The sequence below is a fragment of the Raphanus sativus genome, chromosome 4, assembly GCF_000801105.2.
Source record: "Raphanus sativus cultivar WK10039 chromosome 4, ASM80110v3, whole genome shotgun sequence".
Lineage (NCBI taxonomy): Eukaryota > Viridiplantae > Streptophyta > Magnoliopsida > Brassicales > Brassicaceae > Raphanus > Raphanus sativus.
The window spans coordinates 37235249-37252708 of NC_079514.1; the positions used below are offsets into that span (position 1 = coordinate 37235249).

Genomic DNA, 17460 nt, shown 5'->3' on the forward strand with positions numbered 1-17460 from the left:
AATATTACAATCACAGCCATGTAGAAAAAGGAAAATGTTATCCCCACAAGAGAAAGAATGATGATAACAAGTAGGTATGTAGAGAATAAAAGAGGATAGGTTTTGGTATGGGGAATTGATAATAAGATTTTCTAAATAATACTGTATCCCTATAAAATTTCCTTGTTATTAATCGTAACTAGGAGTGTTTTTGCCCGCAGTTGCGGGCTTAATAATTTTACAAATTACTAAATAAATATATTATCAATTCGAGAACCATTAAAATAAATTATTTTCATGCCTTTAATATATTTAATAATTAATTAAATATTAATTTTATATACAATAAAGTTTATTTTAATAAAAAATATTTATTATGTAAACAATTTTAAAATATTCATATATTCATAAAACTACATACATGGATTTATATTTATTTTAAAAATATTTTGATGTAAATATTATTGGATCACATAATATATAATTTTGTAGATAATGATGAGAATCAAATTAATGAAATTCGTTTTAAATTTGTGAGTAATTCTATTAACAAATCTAATCTAATTATGTATTAAGGATAATGAAGATTTTAAACGCTATAACTTTTAACGTGAGAGAAAGAAAATTGCTTTGAATATAGTATTATAAACTAAATGTTCTCTTTTCAGTTATATAAAATTGATAATTTTTCTTGATTAATCTTTAGTTATGTGTTTTCTATTTTATTTTAGTTTTATTTGTTATTAAAACATAATTTCAGATAACAACACAATATATATGTGTTTATATCATATTTTATTTTTGAATTTTTAGTATATATTAGGTTTCAGATAATTCTTCTTATTATTGTTATTATTATTTTTAATCATTTAAATTCGTTTTTATTTTGGAGTTAATTTATATATTTTATTCATTAAGGATATAAACGATATTAACCATTCTAACTTTTAACGTGAGAGCTCGAATCCAAAATTTTACTTCGCAAATAATAGTATAGATGCCCTAACGCCTTATTTATTAACGGGACAGAAACCTCATTTTCATTACTTCTAAAAGTTAAAAGAATGTATACTAACCTTTAGGGCTGGCACTATTACTCGATATTCACCCCGTACTCTTTACTTGGCGCGTACTTTTTTTTTTTTTGTGAAACACATGCTTAATATATTAAATAGAATGGCCTCAGGCCCAGAGTCAGCCCAATCATGGGTCCAAATACAAAGACGATGCAAGTGATTGTTTTGCTAAGGCGTCAGCCTCAACATTCGAAGAACGATAAAAGTGAGAGAAGGAGATTGCGACGAAAGCAGAGGAGAGTTGCTTGATATCTCTGATGATACCGAAGATTTCCTTAACCTGCATGTCGCAAGTGATAGCTCGAATGAGCGTTTCATTGTCAGAGAAGCATCGGAGCTTTGGAAGCCCTAATTTCTCTGCAGAGGTGAGAGCTGATCGGAGAGCAATAGCTTCCGCAATCAGAGGCGAGTTGATCATATCCTGAGTAGCGTTGCCTCGTTCGATGGAGTTTCCTGTCGAGTCGGTTAGAATCCACGCAAAGCCGGCTCTTTTCGATCTAATATCCCATGCCGCGTCCGATCTACAAGTCACCACCAGGGGATCGTCTGTTGGTAGCTGCATCTGTCTCCGAGATTGAGGTAACGACCTGGCGTTTGAGTTGATCGGTACTTGTGCTGATGCCCATTCCCTTGCTAATCGTAGACCACTTGTTGCTGCTTCTGTAGGTGACAAAGATTTGTTCTCGAAGACAAGTCTATTCCTTGCATTCCAAATTGTCCAGCAGATCCAAGGTAGTATGGCTCCCGTCGCTCCTGTTGGTGGTAGACATACCGTTCCTTTAAAAACCACCATTGCATCTGAGAAACTCTCAATAGTAGCTAGGTGAACTACATTAGCCAGTGGGATCCTCCTCCACACCTCTTGGGCGAATGGGCAATGAAAGAAGGTATGAATGGCAGTTTCCAGCACATTACATCTTTTGCATAAGGCTCCTGATATCAATCCCCTTTGCTGTAGGTTCTCTCCTAAAGGCAGAGCTCGTTGTATGGTAGACCATAGAAAGAGCTTCATTTTTGGTGAACAAGCTGCTGACCAAACATCTTTAACCCAATTAAAGGATCCTTGACATGGGTTTGGACTTGTAGCTGTCTGCAATGATGCGGAGAAATATCCTGAGCGAGTAGTATATACTCCTGAGGGAAGTGGTTGCCAGATGAAAGTGTCTTCTGTTTTGGCGATGCTTGGCTGAAGGAGTTGGATCTCCTTCGATAGTTGAGGTAGGAAAGCTTCAATTCTGCTCTGGTTCCATTTCATATCTGTAGTTAGGAAGTCCGAGACTGTGAGATCTATAGCTGCTTCTGGTATAGGTCCAAACGGTTTCACTTGAGTCTCTAGCGAGATCCACACGTCTTTCCAAACCTTTGTAGTCTCTCCGTTTCCAATTGCTCGTCCTAGGTTGCCTATTAGTAAATCCCTTCCATGTAGTATACTTCTCCACCCGTGAGAGCACACTGATGGAACCTTTGCCTCCATGAAAGTTGTAGAGTGACAGTATTTTCCTAAAAGAACCCGTGCTAATAGGCTATCTGGTTTAGTGAGGATCTTCCACGCTTGTTTAGCTAGGAGAGCTTGGTTAAATAACTGTATATCTCTAATCCCCAATCCCCCTCCTGCCTTAGGCCTCGTAATCTTGTCCCAAGAAACCCAAGCAATCTTTCTTTTCCCGTTTGGTTTATCCCACCAAAACCTTGTGAATACTGATTGTATGCGCTTGCAGAGACTAACGGGCAGTTCAAAGCAAGACATGGAGAAGGTGGGGATGGCAGTTAGCACAGCTTGTAGCATAGTTAGCTTCCCTGCCCTAGACAAGAAGCGCGTGGATAGACTGTTAGCTCTTTGCCGGATTCTATCAACCAGAGCTGTGAAGAGGTCCTTCTTCTTTCTACCGAAGTGCTCCGGTAAGCCCAAGTATTTACCTTGTCCTCCTTCCTTAGAGATGCCCAACAGACTTTTGACAATGTTCTTTGTTTCTGCAGATGTCTTTGAAGAGAAGGTAACCGCTGATTTATCCTTGTTGATTTTTTGACCCGAGGCTTGTTCATACTCCCACAAGATCTCCTTCAACTTGTTGCAGCTCGATGGTGAGGAGTAGCAGAAGAACATTGTGTCATCAGCAAAGAGCAAATGGTTCACCCTCGGGCTACCACGTGCCACTCTTATTCCTTGCAAGGTACCATCTCGTCCTGCTTCTTTGCATAATCCCGATAGAACTTGGCCACATAGAATGAACAGATAGGGAGATAGGGGATCTCCCTGTCTAATGCCTCTGTTAGGTTTGACCGCTCCTAGAACTGAATCATTAATCAGATAAGAGTAGGATACCGTAGTCACGCATTGCATTATTAGATTGATCCACTTCTCATGGAATCCTAGTCTCTTAAGTACTTGCGATATGAACCTCCATTCGACTCTGTCATATGCTTTAGACATGTCAGTTTTCACTGCCATCGTACACTTCTTTTGCGCTTGAGAGGTCTTTAGGTACTGTAGCACTTCGTGGGTGATTAGGATGTTGTCTGCTATTGCTCTGCCTGGAATAAATGCTGACTGGTTCTCTGAGATAATGTGTTGTAGAATAGGCTTAAGTCTGAGTGCCAGCAGCTTGGATATAATTTTGAAGTAGACATTGCATAAAGCGATAGGACGGTAATCAGCAACCCTTTTTGCTCCTACTATCTTTGGAATGAGTCTAACGTGTGTAACGTTTTGCGAGGTGCGGAGGTTTTCTGTAGCAAAGAAGGCTTTGATCTCCCTGATCACATCTGATCCCACAACTTCCCAGTTGGCATGAAAGAAGCTCGCCGAGAACCCATCAGGACCCGGGGCTTTGTCCGGGTGAATGGCAAAGGTAGCCTCCTTTATTTCTATATCAGATGGCGCCTTAATTAATGCTTCATTCATTTCATCAGTGACACAGTGTTGAAGCGCTTTTTCTACTGTTTGTAGACCATCATGCTGCTCTGAAGTGAAGATATGGTCGAAATACTTACATATAACACCGGCAATCTGCTCCTCTTCGAACCACGGTATTCCATTCTCATCCTCAATGACTGTGAGTCTATTTTTGGCCTTCCTGGCCTTAGTAGAGGCGTGGAAATAGCCAGTATTAGAATCCCCTAGTGTAAGCCATAGTTGTCTACTTCGTTGCCTCCAATAATCCTCTTCTGCTTTGTAGGCTTTAAGCAGGTTTGTATTTATCTCATGAATGAGATCATCCTGTGGCACCTGATTCGTCATTGCTGCATCTAATTGAGATCGAAGTGCCTCCAGTGCCTTCCGGCTGTTCTCATGAAAGACTCTGCTCCAACTACATATGGCCTTCCTACAGCAGGATAGTTTTGCTTCCACATCGAGGTAAGGAACTGAATCCCAAATTTCCTGAACCAGTTTCCTGACTTCAGGATTATCTTTAAGTCGCCTGTCAAATCTGAAGATCTTTGCACCTTTTTTCCTTCTTGTGTCCAGGAAAGTGAGCAGCGGTCTATGATCAGATCCTTCATATCGGAGGTATTGGCATCGCGACGACGGGAAGGTGTCAAACCATTCACTGTTACTTATAGTTCGATCCAGTCGGCACTGCACAAGGTAGGTACTTCTTTTGCCCCTCCACGATAAATAATTCCCATAATGTTTGACATCAAAGAGTCCGTTGCTTGACAGGAAAGTTCTAAACGAGCAAAAAGATCCTTCTGCTCGCTCAGGGCCTCCTTTCTTTTCACTATTGTCGGTCAACTCGTTGAAGTCTCCAGTCAAGAGCCATGGCTCTCCAGGCGAGGGTTGTAGAGTCGAGAGTTCATTCCAAATTTGAAGCCTTTTGGTATGGTCTGGTTCTCCATAAACGAAGGTGATTTGATATGTCTTTCCTTTGTCTTCTATCACCGTATCAATGAGGTTCTTTGTGCTTGTCCTTACCGTGAGTTTGATATGATTCTTCCAGATAAGGAAGAGACCACCACCTCCCGAGCTAGTAGGGGGAACAGCATGGTAGTTATCGATGGAGAGCCACTGTAATTTGTCAAGGATAACAGCTGTGTCGTTCTTTGTCTCCATAAGGAAGAAGATGTCTGGGGAGTTTCTCCGATGAATCTCCCTCAAACGCTGGACTGTTATGGGGTTCCCCAGCCCACAACAGTTCCAGCTCAGAGCTACTAAGGAGCCGGGGGTGGAGGAGACCGAAAATCCTGCTTTCTCTGAGGGCGAGATGGAGGTTGCTTTGTCGATGGGTTCGGTCCCCTTCTTGAAGGTCCAGCTGTTTCGTTTGTCTGATTTGAAGTAGGCTGCTTCTGTATTCCTGTCTGACCATCTCTCTGTGTTTTGCTTGTAGCAGGAATTAACTGTATTGCTGGAGTTTTCTCCATTGGGTTCCTTCCTCCAATGAGACTGGTTCCCCGACGATCCTCTCCTACTGTCCCAGAGTCTCTTGGAAGACCTCTGTTAACTCGCTTACTTCCACAGCTGGGGGATTGCTGGAGTTGTGAGAGCTTCCTTTTCTTTGAGCTAGCTCCGCGAAGAATATTGGGGGATAAACGCGGTGGGCGAATTCTCACTTGCTTCGGTTTCTGGGAGACTGTCTTATTCTGATAGTTACGTAGTGTTTCCTCGTCATCCGCCACTTCCCCCATTTCTCTTTGTGGTACCTGATCTTCTTCCACCTCTAATACAGGGCTGATTATGATAGACTGGAGGCGTGAAGTGCCCTGTCCTTTAGACATGGGGTTTGGAGGATTTTCCGGTGATGACGGACCAGCATAGTGAGAGGCAAAAACACAGGGAGCCGGTGGTGGTGTAACTTCTGCATCTGACGGCTGCATAGCCTCATTGAAGTCTATTCCAGGGGGGCTCACTGATCTTATTCCACGTTCCCAGGGGGACAAAGGACGTCGTTGGTTTGCAGTAGCTGCTAAGATTGATTCTGCCGCCCTCTCTGTTAGGCCCTCTGCATCGCTTTCAAGGACTCTACGTTGCCTGGCTGCTGCTTCAATTGGGTTCGCGCAACTAAGGTACTGTTTTGTAACGTCCTGAAGCTCCTGTAGAATTTGATCCTTTGTAGGTATCTTTAGGGCGTTCTGTTGTTGGTTGAACCTTTCTCTCTGATCAGGTGGGCCAGTTCGGAGCAACAGAAGGCCTGCTGCTGTTTCCTCTGTTTGGCCTCTGGCATCTCCTGCCATCACCCTCTGTCTTCTGGCTGCTGCTTCTGTGGGATCAGGATAGTTTAGGTAGCGTAGTGTTGCTTCGTTAAGTTCCGAGATGATTGATTCTTCAGTCTGTCTCTTTGGTGTTTCCTCAGCTTCTAAATTGTGTTGGTTCTGCTCTGTAGCGCTTTGAGGATTACCAGCAAGAATTACAGTCTGAGGAGCTAATAGTAAAGGTTGGCCTGCTGGTTTCACTCGCCACTCACTGAGTCCCTTTTGAGGGAACAGGTGTTTCCTTTGTGCTCCCGTCTCTCTCAGTGGTTCTCTTCGTGTCGTGTACGGGGGAGAGTTGTATTCGACTGGTCTAGGTTCCTGTTCCACTTCCTTGCGTCTCCAGTTAGTGGACTCCCCTCGCTTGGTATCTGATGATCTGACCGGTGGCGGAACTCGAGTTTGCTTTGAACCTATTCGTGCTCCAAAGTTGTTTCCATGACGATCCACTCTTTCGTGGAAGGCTGTCGTGTGTTGTTTACTCGAAGGATCTGAGCGGTATCTTTCTGTTGTTTGCTGATCTGCACCTCTGTAGTAGTGGTTAGTTGCCGTGTCTCTGTTACTTATTTGAGTCTCGATGCGTGCAGGTGAAGCTTCCTCGAAAGTAGCTACTTCCTGTTGCCTTTCCATCAGATAACTTGGGCAGTCCTTCTTAAGATGAGTCAGCGATGAGCACCAAGAGCAGTGGTTTTCTAACTTCTCATAGTCAAGGTAGATAATGCTTTCTTCCCCTGAGTCATATTCCATGACAGCTTTTTTGATAAGAGGTTTAAAGCCATCTACTAGAACTCTGACTCGAGCTGTTGTTTTTGTTAACTCATGGTCAACCAGTGTTCCGAGCTCTTTTCCTACGCTGCAGACAACTTCATCCATCCAGAAGTGTAGTGGGAGGCCTTTGATTCGGATCCAGAACGGGATCTGTGACGGGAAGGAGTGTGAGATGACCGGCTCCCACCTCTGGATGATGACCATCCAATAAGAGAAGTGGTATGGCCTATTGTCGAGTACTCTGCGTAAGTCCTCCTCCCTCTCAAATCTGAATTGAAAGTACCCATTTCCCAGGTCTGACCCTGTAACACTCCCTTGTAGGTGCCACTTGCGAGGTAGCGCTGGTAACAGGGCCCAGATCTTCTGTTCCTGAAGGTTAGTGACCCTTCCTATGAGTGTGAGCGCGTTCTCCTTGATGAGTGCTGCGTTGTCTACGCAAGGTGCTTTGATTCTTGTGATGTGAGTATCTTTGTCTCTAGAAGTTATACTCTTCCCTTTTTCTTCTTTTGAAAAACGTCTTGCCATGATTGCTAGGTGAGTTTGTCAAGAGATCGTTGAGGAGATGATTACGGGTGCTGTTGGGGTTTTAGAAGTGATCCTAGTGGTGTGGCTACGAATTTGAAGGTAAAGATCTTGGTGAAGAAGAACTTGGTTCCTTTAGGTCTGTGAAGATGAATGTTGGAGGATGCTACTTCTGGACAAGAAGTAGGGCTTCCCAAAAGGAGCAAAGCAAGGACCGCTGGGTTGTTTCCAAATTCAGTAACCTTCTGAGCTGTCGTTTTCACTTTTTTGGAGACGTTGGAGATGCTGCTTCACTGCCTTGGTAGTCGTGCCTGGGAGAGTCCTGTCGATCCCATTCTTCCTTTTTGCGTTAAGAGTTTATGTCCCGTACTCGTCTTAAATTTTGAAGTACTTGACGTTATCAAGGTAAGTAATAAGTCGATAAATTTCAATATTCGCAAATACAAGGCAAGTACCAAGTATCATTTAGTTTGAAGTATTTGCCTTGTTACTTGTTACTTAGTACCCGTTTTATAAAATACTTAATACGTACAACATAATACTTAATATTTCTAACATAGTACTTGTCTTTTGCATTACAATAACATCAACATTAGTTTAATACAAGGAAGCCCAAGAAGTAGACACAAATCTTTTTTGGAGCATTGAAATGTGGAGAAAAAATGAATTTCATGTGGCCATTCAATATTTCAAATGCTTATTTTATTTTTGTCTACTTCTTTATAATTTCTTGTGATTTTTGGATGTTAAAAGTTTGGGATACATGTTCTTTTTGTATGAAATATGTATGTTTATTTCGACTACTTGCAAATAATTAACAAACGAGTATTTTTTTTTGCAAGTAAAACAAGTACTTGTGTCAATCAAGGCAAGTATAAGTAGTAAACCAAATTATTTGGACAAGGCAAGTCAAGTCGCAAGTAGTTGAAAATTGGCAAGTACTTGCCTTGCGCCCAGCCCTACTAACTTTAGAGCATCACCAAAAAACTATATTTTAAAGTTTGTGAAATTTTATATTTAAAGTTTTAAAATGTTCTTTTCTAAAAGTGAGATTTCAAATTTAATTTCAAAATTATTTGTAATTAACTCTATAATCTTTATATTTGTCATAATTAATATATATCCATAAAACTTTATAAATAACTAACATATATAAAACATATTACAACAGTACTAATTAACAAAATCTTACACTACAGTGTAAAATTATAAAGAAAAATACATAATTAAACATTAAAATACAAGAAAATACTATATTATTTCCTAAAATTATTTATGTAATATTCCGTTTTCAGTTACATAAAATTTGTTTGGACAATGTTTTAGAGATTTTGGAGGTTCCATAGCAAATTTACCAGCCATTAGTGTTATTTTAATATTTAATATTCATATAACTTTTAAAAAGGTTTTATTAAGTTTTTTGTAATATTCTTGTTGTCTAATTCTAGTTTTAAAATAATATATATTTTATTTAAATTTTTTAATTTATTTTAATGTAAAACTTGAATTTATAAAAAAAAATCTGAAATAATTATGAGATATGAAAATGGTTAAATATTAAAATGATAAAAAAATACTTAAAATTATAAATGTATGTGTAATTAATTGTAAGGAACAAAATGCAAATAAAAGATGAAATTTCAAAGTTGATTGGTGAAACTTCAAATATCTTCAAAACTCTAAATTTGAAGTTTTGATTTTTTTTTGGAAAGCAAAAAAAACTCTATATTTGAAATTTTTTTTTTTTTCTGGAGATACTCTTGCAATAATACAAAGTTAAATAAATAGAGATGATCAAGTGGTAGACGGATAATAGTGAAATCCAAGTTTGAAATAACCCCACAGCACTACCTTTGTATGACCAGGCGGATTTGAAATCATGTTTTATATCTCATTTGAAAATTCGGAATAAAAGTCTATATATGGACAACATCATCTTTTGGGGATTAATTTTGACCTCACTGTTGGTTTTGGATATCTCTAAAATTAAAAGAAAAAAAAAGTTTTAAATATTTGCTTAAGATACATTTGGACTAAATTACCTTTTGTAACACCTCTAAAGTTTGAAGTATATATTTAGACACATCTACAATTGTAAAAAAGTTTGTAGCTATTACAAAAACATAGAACACTGTCTTAGGTTCTCAAGGTTGGGCAAACCATCTATATATATTTAACTAGCAAATGTTTCATCATTTAAGCGCATGAGTTATTTAATCCAAACGTTTAAAATTCTTACTAACTTTGCATAGAAAAGAAAAAGAAACTTAACGATATATGAACGGTAAGATTATAAGTATATAATATTATGACTGTATGAATTCAGTTTTGGATATATATGACTATAAAGAGAAAACTTAAGTTATTCTATATACAGATAAAAGTAGAAGTTAACATGTAATGCATATCAACTAATTATGTAAAGCTAACAAAAAAGCAATTAAGCGACAAAAAGCAACTAATTATGTACCTCCAAGTTATATATATATATATATATGCAACTACCAATTGTTTAATTTAGCAAAAAAAAGAAAAAAAACTACCAATTGTTTAGCTACTGACATGGCCACTACCGTGAGTAAAGGGCTTGTCAATTATATTTAATCAGTGGAACTACATATTATATGCATATATATAATCGAGAAGGTCCAATGAGAGTATTTTAGACTAGAATTCTGAAGGTAAAAATATATTAAAATAATGGTAAATGAATCAAAAGCATTAGCGTGAATTCTCTATAGACAATCTCTATAGACAATCTCTAAGAGCACCATTAACCAAAAAAATAGTGTTTTATTGGAGATGTTCTAAGAACATCATTAATGAAGTGATTTAGAAGAAGATGCTTAAAAAAATCAATTTAATAGTCGATGAGTTCCAGGATGGGCTCACAAAAATATAACAACCACTGCTTTTGCTACTTATTTAAGCAATTCTAACAAGAAATACTCATATGATATCTAAAATATAAACAATTATTAAAAAAAAATTAGCAATTCAGATACATTTACATATCAATATTATTTGTATAGAACTCCTATTTTATATACTCACCGATAAAGGTGTTCTTAGGTATCTTAACGAATAGTGGCCACTATGCCTTATATTGTGTCTTGTTTATCCTCTTGTTTATCTATATATAGACTCACTTAACGCTTCTTCTTTAGTCATATCTTCCACTGTCGAGCTAGGTCCCTCCCCAGCCTCCTACTACTAATCTTTCCTAATTTCATTCGACCTAAAATCCCTCACTATGGCTTGTAAGGCATTACTATTATTGTTTGTGCTCCTATTGGTAACGGGAACAGAAGGGAGGGTAGTTCGGGTTTCGAACAGTAAAGATGCTGAAAGCGAAGAGCTTTTGAAACGGTTGGGATACAACGTTTCTGAACTAAAGCGTCTTGGAGAGATTTCAGCACGAAGTGAAATAAACAGATTTTCTCCGGGAGGGCCAGACCCTCAACATCACTCTTATTCTTTGTCTTCAAAGCCATGATTTGATCAGAGTTTGTGTTGACACTTGTCATGTATGATATTGTTATCATTTCAAAGTCAAAATATCATAGAATCTATGGTCATCGTGATGTTTAAAAATCTTTTAAGATGTACGATCGAGGCTCTCCTGAAGTGTTCTTGTAAAGTTTAAAGAATTGTACCCATATTTTTCTCGGCAAGCGTACCAACTCCAGTATCATATATGCATGCATGCTAAGTTCAAAAAAAAATATATGCATGCATGCTATTTAACGAGGTGTATTAACCTAAGAGTTTAAAGTGATTTGTATTAAAATGACAAATTCACTATTATTCAAATTTTAATTTTAAAAAGCATTTTAATCCAGTGTTATTGAACTTGCATTTATAAAACATTATGAAATCCACTGTTATTGAACAAAATTTAAATTGAAATCCACGAGAGTTCTTTAGTTATAAAAATAAAAATCTAAACCTCACTGTTTTATATGAGATTCTGGAGTATTTTAACAAAAAATTATATACCAAATTTTATAATTCTCCTGCAAATTCATTAAAAAAATCAATCACTTCAAATTTCAGATTCAATACACCCCCTTAAGATTTTTATAACATTCTTTATAATTTTTTGTAACTTTAATATCCTTTATTACCATCATTTTTTTGCTAAATAACTTTATTACCATCATCACATTTCTAAAATAATTATTACATGAAATTGAAGATAATATATATATATATATATAATGTTCTTAAAACTAAAATAAAAATAATAAAACATAAAATAGCAATATATGGCTAATTATTTTTAAAATGATTTACATCCCCAAGGAAAAATGAGATATACTATCATCTTTCAACCGATTCGTACACAAACAAGAAATTTGGAAATCTTACAATATTTTATATTTTCTTGCAGTGGTATACACAAATTAAAAATAATTCAAATTTACGAAAAATAAAAAATAACTAAAAATAATATAATAAGTTAGACATTATTTTGGCCCGATAAAATGTAGCTAAGTCGGACGTATGAATCTTACTCAATAGCGCTTTATAGTCATCTATCCGATAATATAGCGCGCTTCCGCGTAGGCTTGGACAAGGATTAGATATCCATGTTTTAAAAGTATTTGTAATTTATTTTGTATGTTATAGATATCCAATTTTTTGATTTGGTTTGCTTCAGAAAAATACAGATATTCAGAAAAATAGAAATCCGGAAAATAAATACATATTTCCTAATATTTACAAATAATTACGGATATCTCATTTTTTATTAATAAAAATAATCTTAAAAGTTTGATACAAATTTGTTTCGTAAAATATTTGTTTGTACAATATATAAGATAAAAAGTTTAAAAGTAGTGAATCTACATATTTTGTCAATTTTTTAAACTTAGTTAACAATTATATTAACACCAAACTTAAGAAAAATTATAATTGTCATGAAAAACTTTCTTCCTTTTATGTAATTTTTTTATATAAGTAATAATGTGAAAAAAATTGGCAAATCATATGTTAGAATACTTTTTTTATAATTTTGTACATTTAAAATTTTAAATATAATTAAGATATACATATATTTATATATTGCCGGATCGGATCGGATATTCGCTTTCCAAAATTTTGATGTTTGTGATTTGATTCGATTTTAACGGATATTGATTTTAGTATTTTGTTTTATTTCAAAAATTTACGAATATCCAGAATTTTTGGATCAATTCAAAATGAATAACAAGCCAAATCAAATTTAATGGATTAAATTATCAGCTCTACCTTTCTCAGTGGACGTACGCTAGTTAAGTTATGATTATAGAACCTTGATCCACTCGCAGATGAACATACATGTGAAATAAGTCATTTTAATATACAAATGCAGTTTATAAAAAAGAAACCATCTATGACCAGGATTACCGAATGGATTCGGCTTTTTGATTATATATGTGCAGATTCGCAATGGACTTGGAACTATCCAAATATATGTATATAATACATGTTACGAATGAATCCGTATCAACTTGAACAAACAAAAGAAACTCATGAGTAAAAATGAATAGAGGTAATAGCCTTTATAGTTTGTATATTGACCAAATTTACTATGTTTTACACTCGTATTTATAATAACCTCAAAATCTAATATTCTTTTTCATAGAGAAAAATATATTTATTCTACAAAAAAAAAAGAATTTCTAATTCTAACTGATAGTAAGTCTATCTTTTTGCACCTACGATGATCCAATGAATAATGATATTTGTAATGGTGCATAGAAATTTAAAAACTTTCAGAACTAGTTACAAGAACAAACACTTTCAAAAATAATAACTTCAACTTGATAAAAAATCTCTATAATATTCTTTATCTTATCTAATTTTGTTTTGTCATTTTATCTTATCAAATTCATAGTAGAAAAAACTCTTTTATTTTTCAGCATCAGCTAACATGGAGAAAATTTAAGCAATGCTTGAATTTTTCCATTATAACAGATTTGGTCAATATGACAGTTTTTTTCTAACATATGCATTTTTCCAATAAGACTTTTCTAAAACCTGCTAACTTCTTTACTTTATGAAATCTTATAACTATGTGTTTGTATTCTTGTATGATATACATGATTTTTAACCAAACACAATACACTTTGACTATCACAGTGTAATTGTAGACTTTTTAACCAATATCCAACTCGGATACAAGTCTTCGTATCCAAACTACTTCCTTATATGTTTCTTCAAATGTCATACACAATACACTTAGACTATCACAGTGTAATGTAGACTTTTTAACCAATATCCAACTTAGATACAAGTCTTCGTATCCAAACTGTTTCCTTATATGTTTCTTCAAATGTTATATATTCAGCTTTTTATAGTTGACATCACTACAAATGGTTAGTAACTTAATTAGTAGAACTTCAAATGAATATTACTAGACAATAACTATAAACAAGAAAAAAAAAGAAACTATAAGCAGACTTTTACTGAAATCTGGTATATTAGATAGTTTTCTGATATGAAAATTTTGAATATCTGAAAAAAATTGCAGTAACTTTAATAGTAAAAAAATATTCAAAACAAAATTTCTAAAGTAAAGTAATAGAAAACAATAACATAGAATTTGAATATATATTATATATATATATATATATATCTTTGTTTTGATTAATTTAAACAAAAAATAAAAAAATATACATTTAGAATCTTTAAAAATGTTTTGGAAGGGAGAGATGAAAACTATGGAAAATGCATATAAATAAGATCAAATTATGAGGAAGACATAAAAAAGGAGAAAGTCATATTTTATTAAATTCTTTGAAAATTGCTTAAATATATGGTTTATTTTTTATTTTTTTTTGAACACTGAAAATACCATAGACGAAATCCCAAACCAAACAAACTAGTTGGTGGGTGCAGAGTACAAAGCCAACTTCGCAATGGAGTCAGCCAAACAGTTCGAGTTTCTGGAAATAAAAGTGCAGGAAATAAAAGCAAAGGAAAGTGATAGTTTCTCGATGTCCCGAGTGATTCCGTGGAGATCCGCCGGGTGTTGTTTCGAGGAGATGATAGCAACAAGTGCTTGACAATCTGTTTTAATCCAGATTCTTGTGAAGCCCTCTTCAAGGGCGCAGAGAAGAGCTGACCTAACAGCCAGTGCTTCGGCCATTAACGCTGACGATATGTGTGTGAATGTTTGAGAGCCCTGCTGAATCCATTCCTCTCTGTTGTTGTTGAAGACCCAACCACAGCCTGCTCTGTTTGATCCCGCCTGCCATGCTGCATCAGTAAAGCAGATTGCATCGATAGACGACAGGTTCACTTGCGGTGCCTGGTGTGTATGTAGTCTAGGAACCAATGAAGTGATAGCTTGCACTTGGGCCCATTCTCTAGCGTTTCGAATGACCTGCGAGAGAGCTTCCATGGGAGAGATAGCTCTGTTCTCAAAAACCAGAGTGTTCCTAGCTATCCAAATTCCCCAACAAATCCAAGGAAACAGGGTAGAGGGAACTCCTAAAGGGGGAAGGTTTATCATGTTTAGAGAGAGCATGAAGGCTTCCGCAAAGGTGTCAGAGTCCGGTGGGTAGAACTGTGCTGACCAGATATCCGAAGACCACATTTGGCGAGCAAAGCCACAGTGCAAGAAGATGTGCGATGTTGTCTCTGTTTCACCACAACGACGACATCTAGAAATTCCAAGTATCCCTCTCCTAGCTAGATTCTCTCCAGTAGCCAAAGCTTCTTTAATTATTCTCCAGAGAAAAAGGAGGAGCTTCGGGGAAACTTTACTCGACCAAAGCGCTTTGTATAGGTTTTGGTCAGGTGCAGGGAGAGCCGGGTTTCCATGCTCAAGTTCAAGCGAGACAGCAGAGTAGTAACCCGTTTGATCAGACTTTTCATCAAAAAAAAATGTATCAGTAATATATTGAAATTTACCAAAAAAAGTTTTAAAATGAATTATATTTTTTGAACTATAGATAAAAGACATGTTCATTTATCCATCCAGTTGAACCATCTAGATAATCATCATTTAAGTGTTCATTTACATAAAGTCAACTAGTGCATGTAAATGCAAATGGTTCCTACTAAAACTAAAAATGACAAATCTATCACTACACAAATGAATCATTTTGATTCAATTTTTTGCCAAAACTATAAACAGATTTCTCACCAAAATTTTAAAATAATATATTTCTGGTAAAACTATTAAATAACATTGTTGCCAAAATAGTAAAATCGTAGTGTGCACCAAAACTGTAGAAAAAAAAATCTGTCAAATTTGCAAAATGATATTTTTCAGTTAAAATATGAAAATCTATTTTTCCCTATAGACCTGTAAAATAGTATCTTCCATTAAAATCTATTATTGGTTAAGATTAAGATTAGATTAAGATAATTGTATTTTAATCACTTTTGAAAAATTCATTTAGATGAAAATGTAAATATACAACAAATAAACAAACAAATAAACACAAATTCAGTTAGTTAATCCATCCGGATTAATCATTTGAGTGAACAAACATATAATCCCAAACAACATCCTAATTTAAATAGATTTTATAGATGAGGATGACAGAGAACAAACGAATAGCCCCAAAATCATTTGCAATAGCATCTAATTTCTCGTGGCTCACGGAGCTTTTGGTTTGGCTAAAAGTTTCAACTAATTAGCTCCTCTCATTTTTGTTTTCACACAAACAATATAACAATTAAAATTCCGAATACATAATTTTTATTTTCTACAACCTTTTTTTGTTCATGACTCATTTTCTTGTATATATTTAGTTTTCTTCGCTTTTAAGGAGATTGAATTAATGCACAACACTACAAAAAGGTTGCATCATCGAGTATTTTCTTTTCTTAAAGTAATACCTACTCCTAAGTTAGTTTACCTTAAGAATAACTTTTAAATTTATTAAAAGGTCTCACATGAAGAAAGGAATATTGATAAATAATTATTTTTTTTAAATGAAGGACGGTGACCTTCGAAAACCTATATACATGAACCGTGGCGAATTGTTGCGAACTAAAGTGTGATGGTTACAGAAGAAAACTATTTTTATAGATAGTCTTGTTGCTCTTAATTTATATTATATATTCCACTACTTTGTTAATGTATAATGAAGTAAATACCATAAATGTACGTATGTCACACATTATCTAATCATAGTGTATCATCCATAATAATGCCTCTAAAAATTGCCAAATATAAATATTAATATAGTGCTGTGAAACATAATCAAAATAAATATTTGACTATATTATGATACTGATACAGATGCATCTCATTTTTTATGGGGGGAGTTAGATCTAGAATTATTAGCATGTTTAGACTAAACTAACTTTATAGATAATGTTTTACACTTTTACTAGAAAGTAATTGCACGTACATGCACGTCACGATGGACGGAGAACATAAACCAACTACTTAACAATAATCTGTTGTGAGTTACTTGATAAGTCATGGAAAAAAAAAGTTACTTGATAAGTCTTGAGATTCTTGGCGTAACAAATCGACCACCGGAAAAAGACGAGACTTACAGTCTACAAGTAAACTGACATATATAAATGAGTATAATACAATTTTACCGTTTACAGCACAGCTCTAAAATTGATAATTTTATGATCTTATAAAGATAGGGTTTTATCTATACTACACTGAAGATCTTTTCTAAATTTATACTAAATGATAATAAGATATATGTTTTATTACTCAATTTAATTTTTTATGATGTAAAAGCATTAGCAAACCTTTTTAATCATTAAGAACCCATACATAATTTGATCCTTCATATAGATTTGACTCTCTGGGAACAATATATATAACTATTTACAGAGACAGTTTTGGCTTTGTACATATCTCTTCGTAAAAGAGTGTGAAAAAATATAAGTATCCCTTTTACACAGTCGGATTGTTCGGTTGATCCTTAATTTGATCCTCATGCACTGCGTACAAAAACGACTT

General features: G+C 35.1%; 1 protein-coding gene and 1 long non-coding RNA gene across 9 annotated transcripts; both read left to right on the forward strand.

The window, feature by feature from the left end:
• Nucleotides 1-1153: 1153 nt before the first annotated feature.
• LOC108834886 (uncharacterized) lies at nucleotides 1154-7855 on the forward strand. Of its 8 annotated transcripts, XR_008944230.1 has the most exons (21): nucleotides 1154-1634; nucleotides 1722-1942; nucleotides 2014-2273; nucleotides 2774-2954; nucleotides 3033-3049; nucleotides 3131-3226; nucleotides 3636-3702; nucleotides 3778-3904; nucleotides 4003-4082; nucleotides 4232-4410; nucleotides 4522-4641; nucleotides 4717-4900; nucleotides 4994-5299; nucleotides 5384-5639; nucleotides 5720-6056; nucleotides 6155-6272; nucleotides 6374-6737; nucleotides 6827-6950; nucleotides 7071-7252; nucleotides 7329-7466; nucleotides 7542-7855. It is a non-coding gene; the product is annotated as an uncharacterized LOC108834886 (long non-coding RNA). The 8 variants fall into 8 exon arrangements; XR_008944227.1 differs by having other exon boundaries at nucleotides 3131-3702; XR_008944223.1 differs by having other exon boundaries at nucleotides 3631-3904.
• A 2863-nt stretch (nucleotides 7856-10718) lies between these two features.
• Nucleotides 10719-11195, forward strand: LOC108853737 (CLAVATA3/ESR (CLE)-related protein 7). Its single transcript, XM_018627173.2, has one exon. The coding sequence runs from the start codon at nucleotides 10783-10785 to the stop codon at nucleotides 11023-11025; it is 243 nt and encodes an 80-aa protein (XP_018482675.1). The 5' UTR covers nucleotides 10719-10782; the 3' UTR covers nucleotides 11026-11195.
• The last annotated feature ends 6265 nt before the right edge of the window (nucleotides 11196-17460 follow it).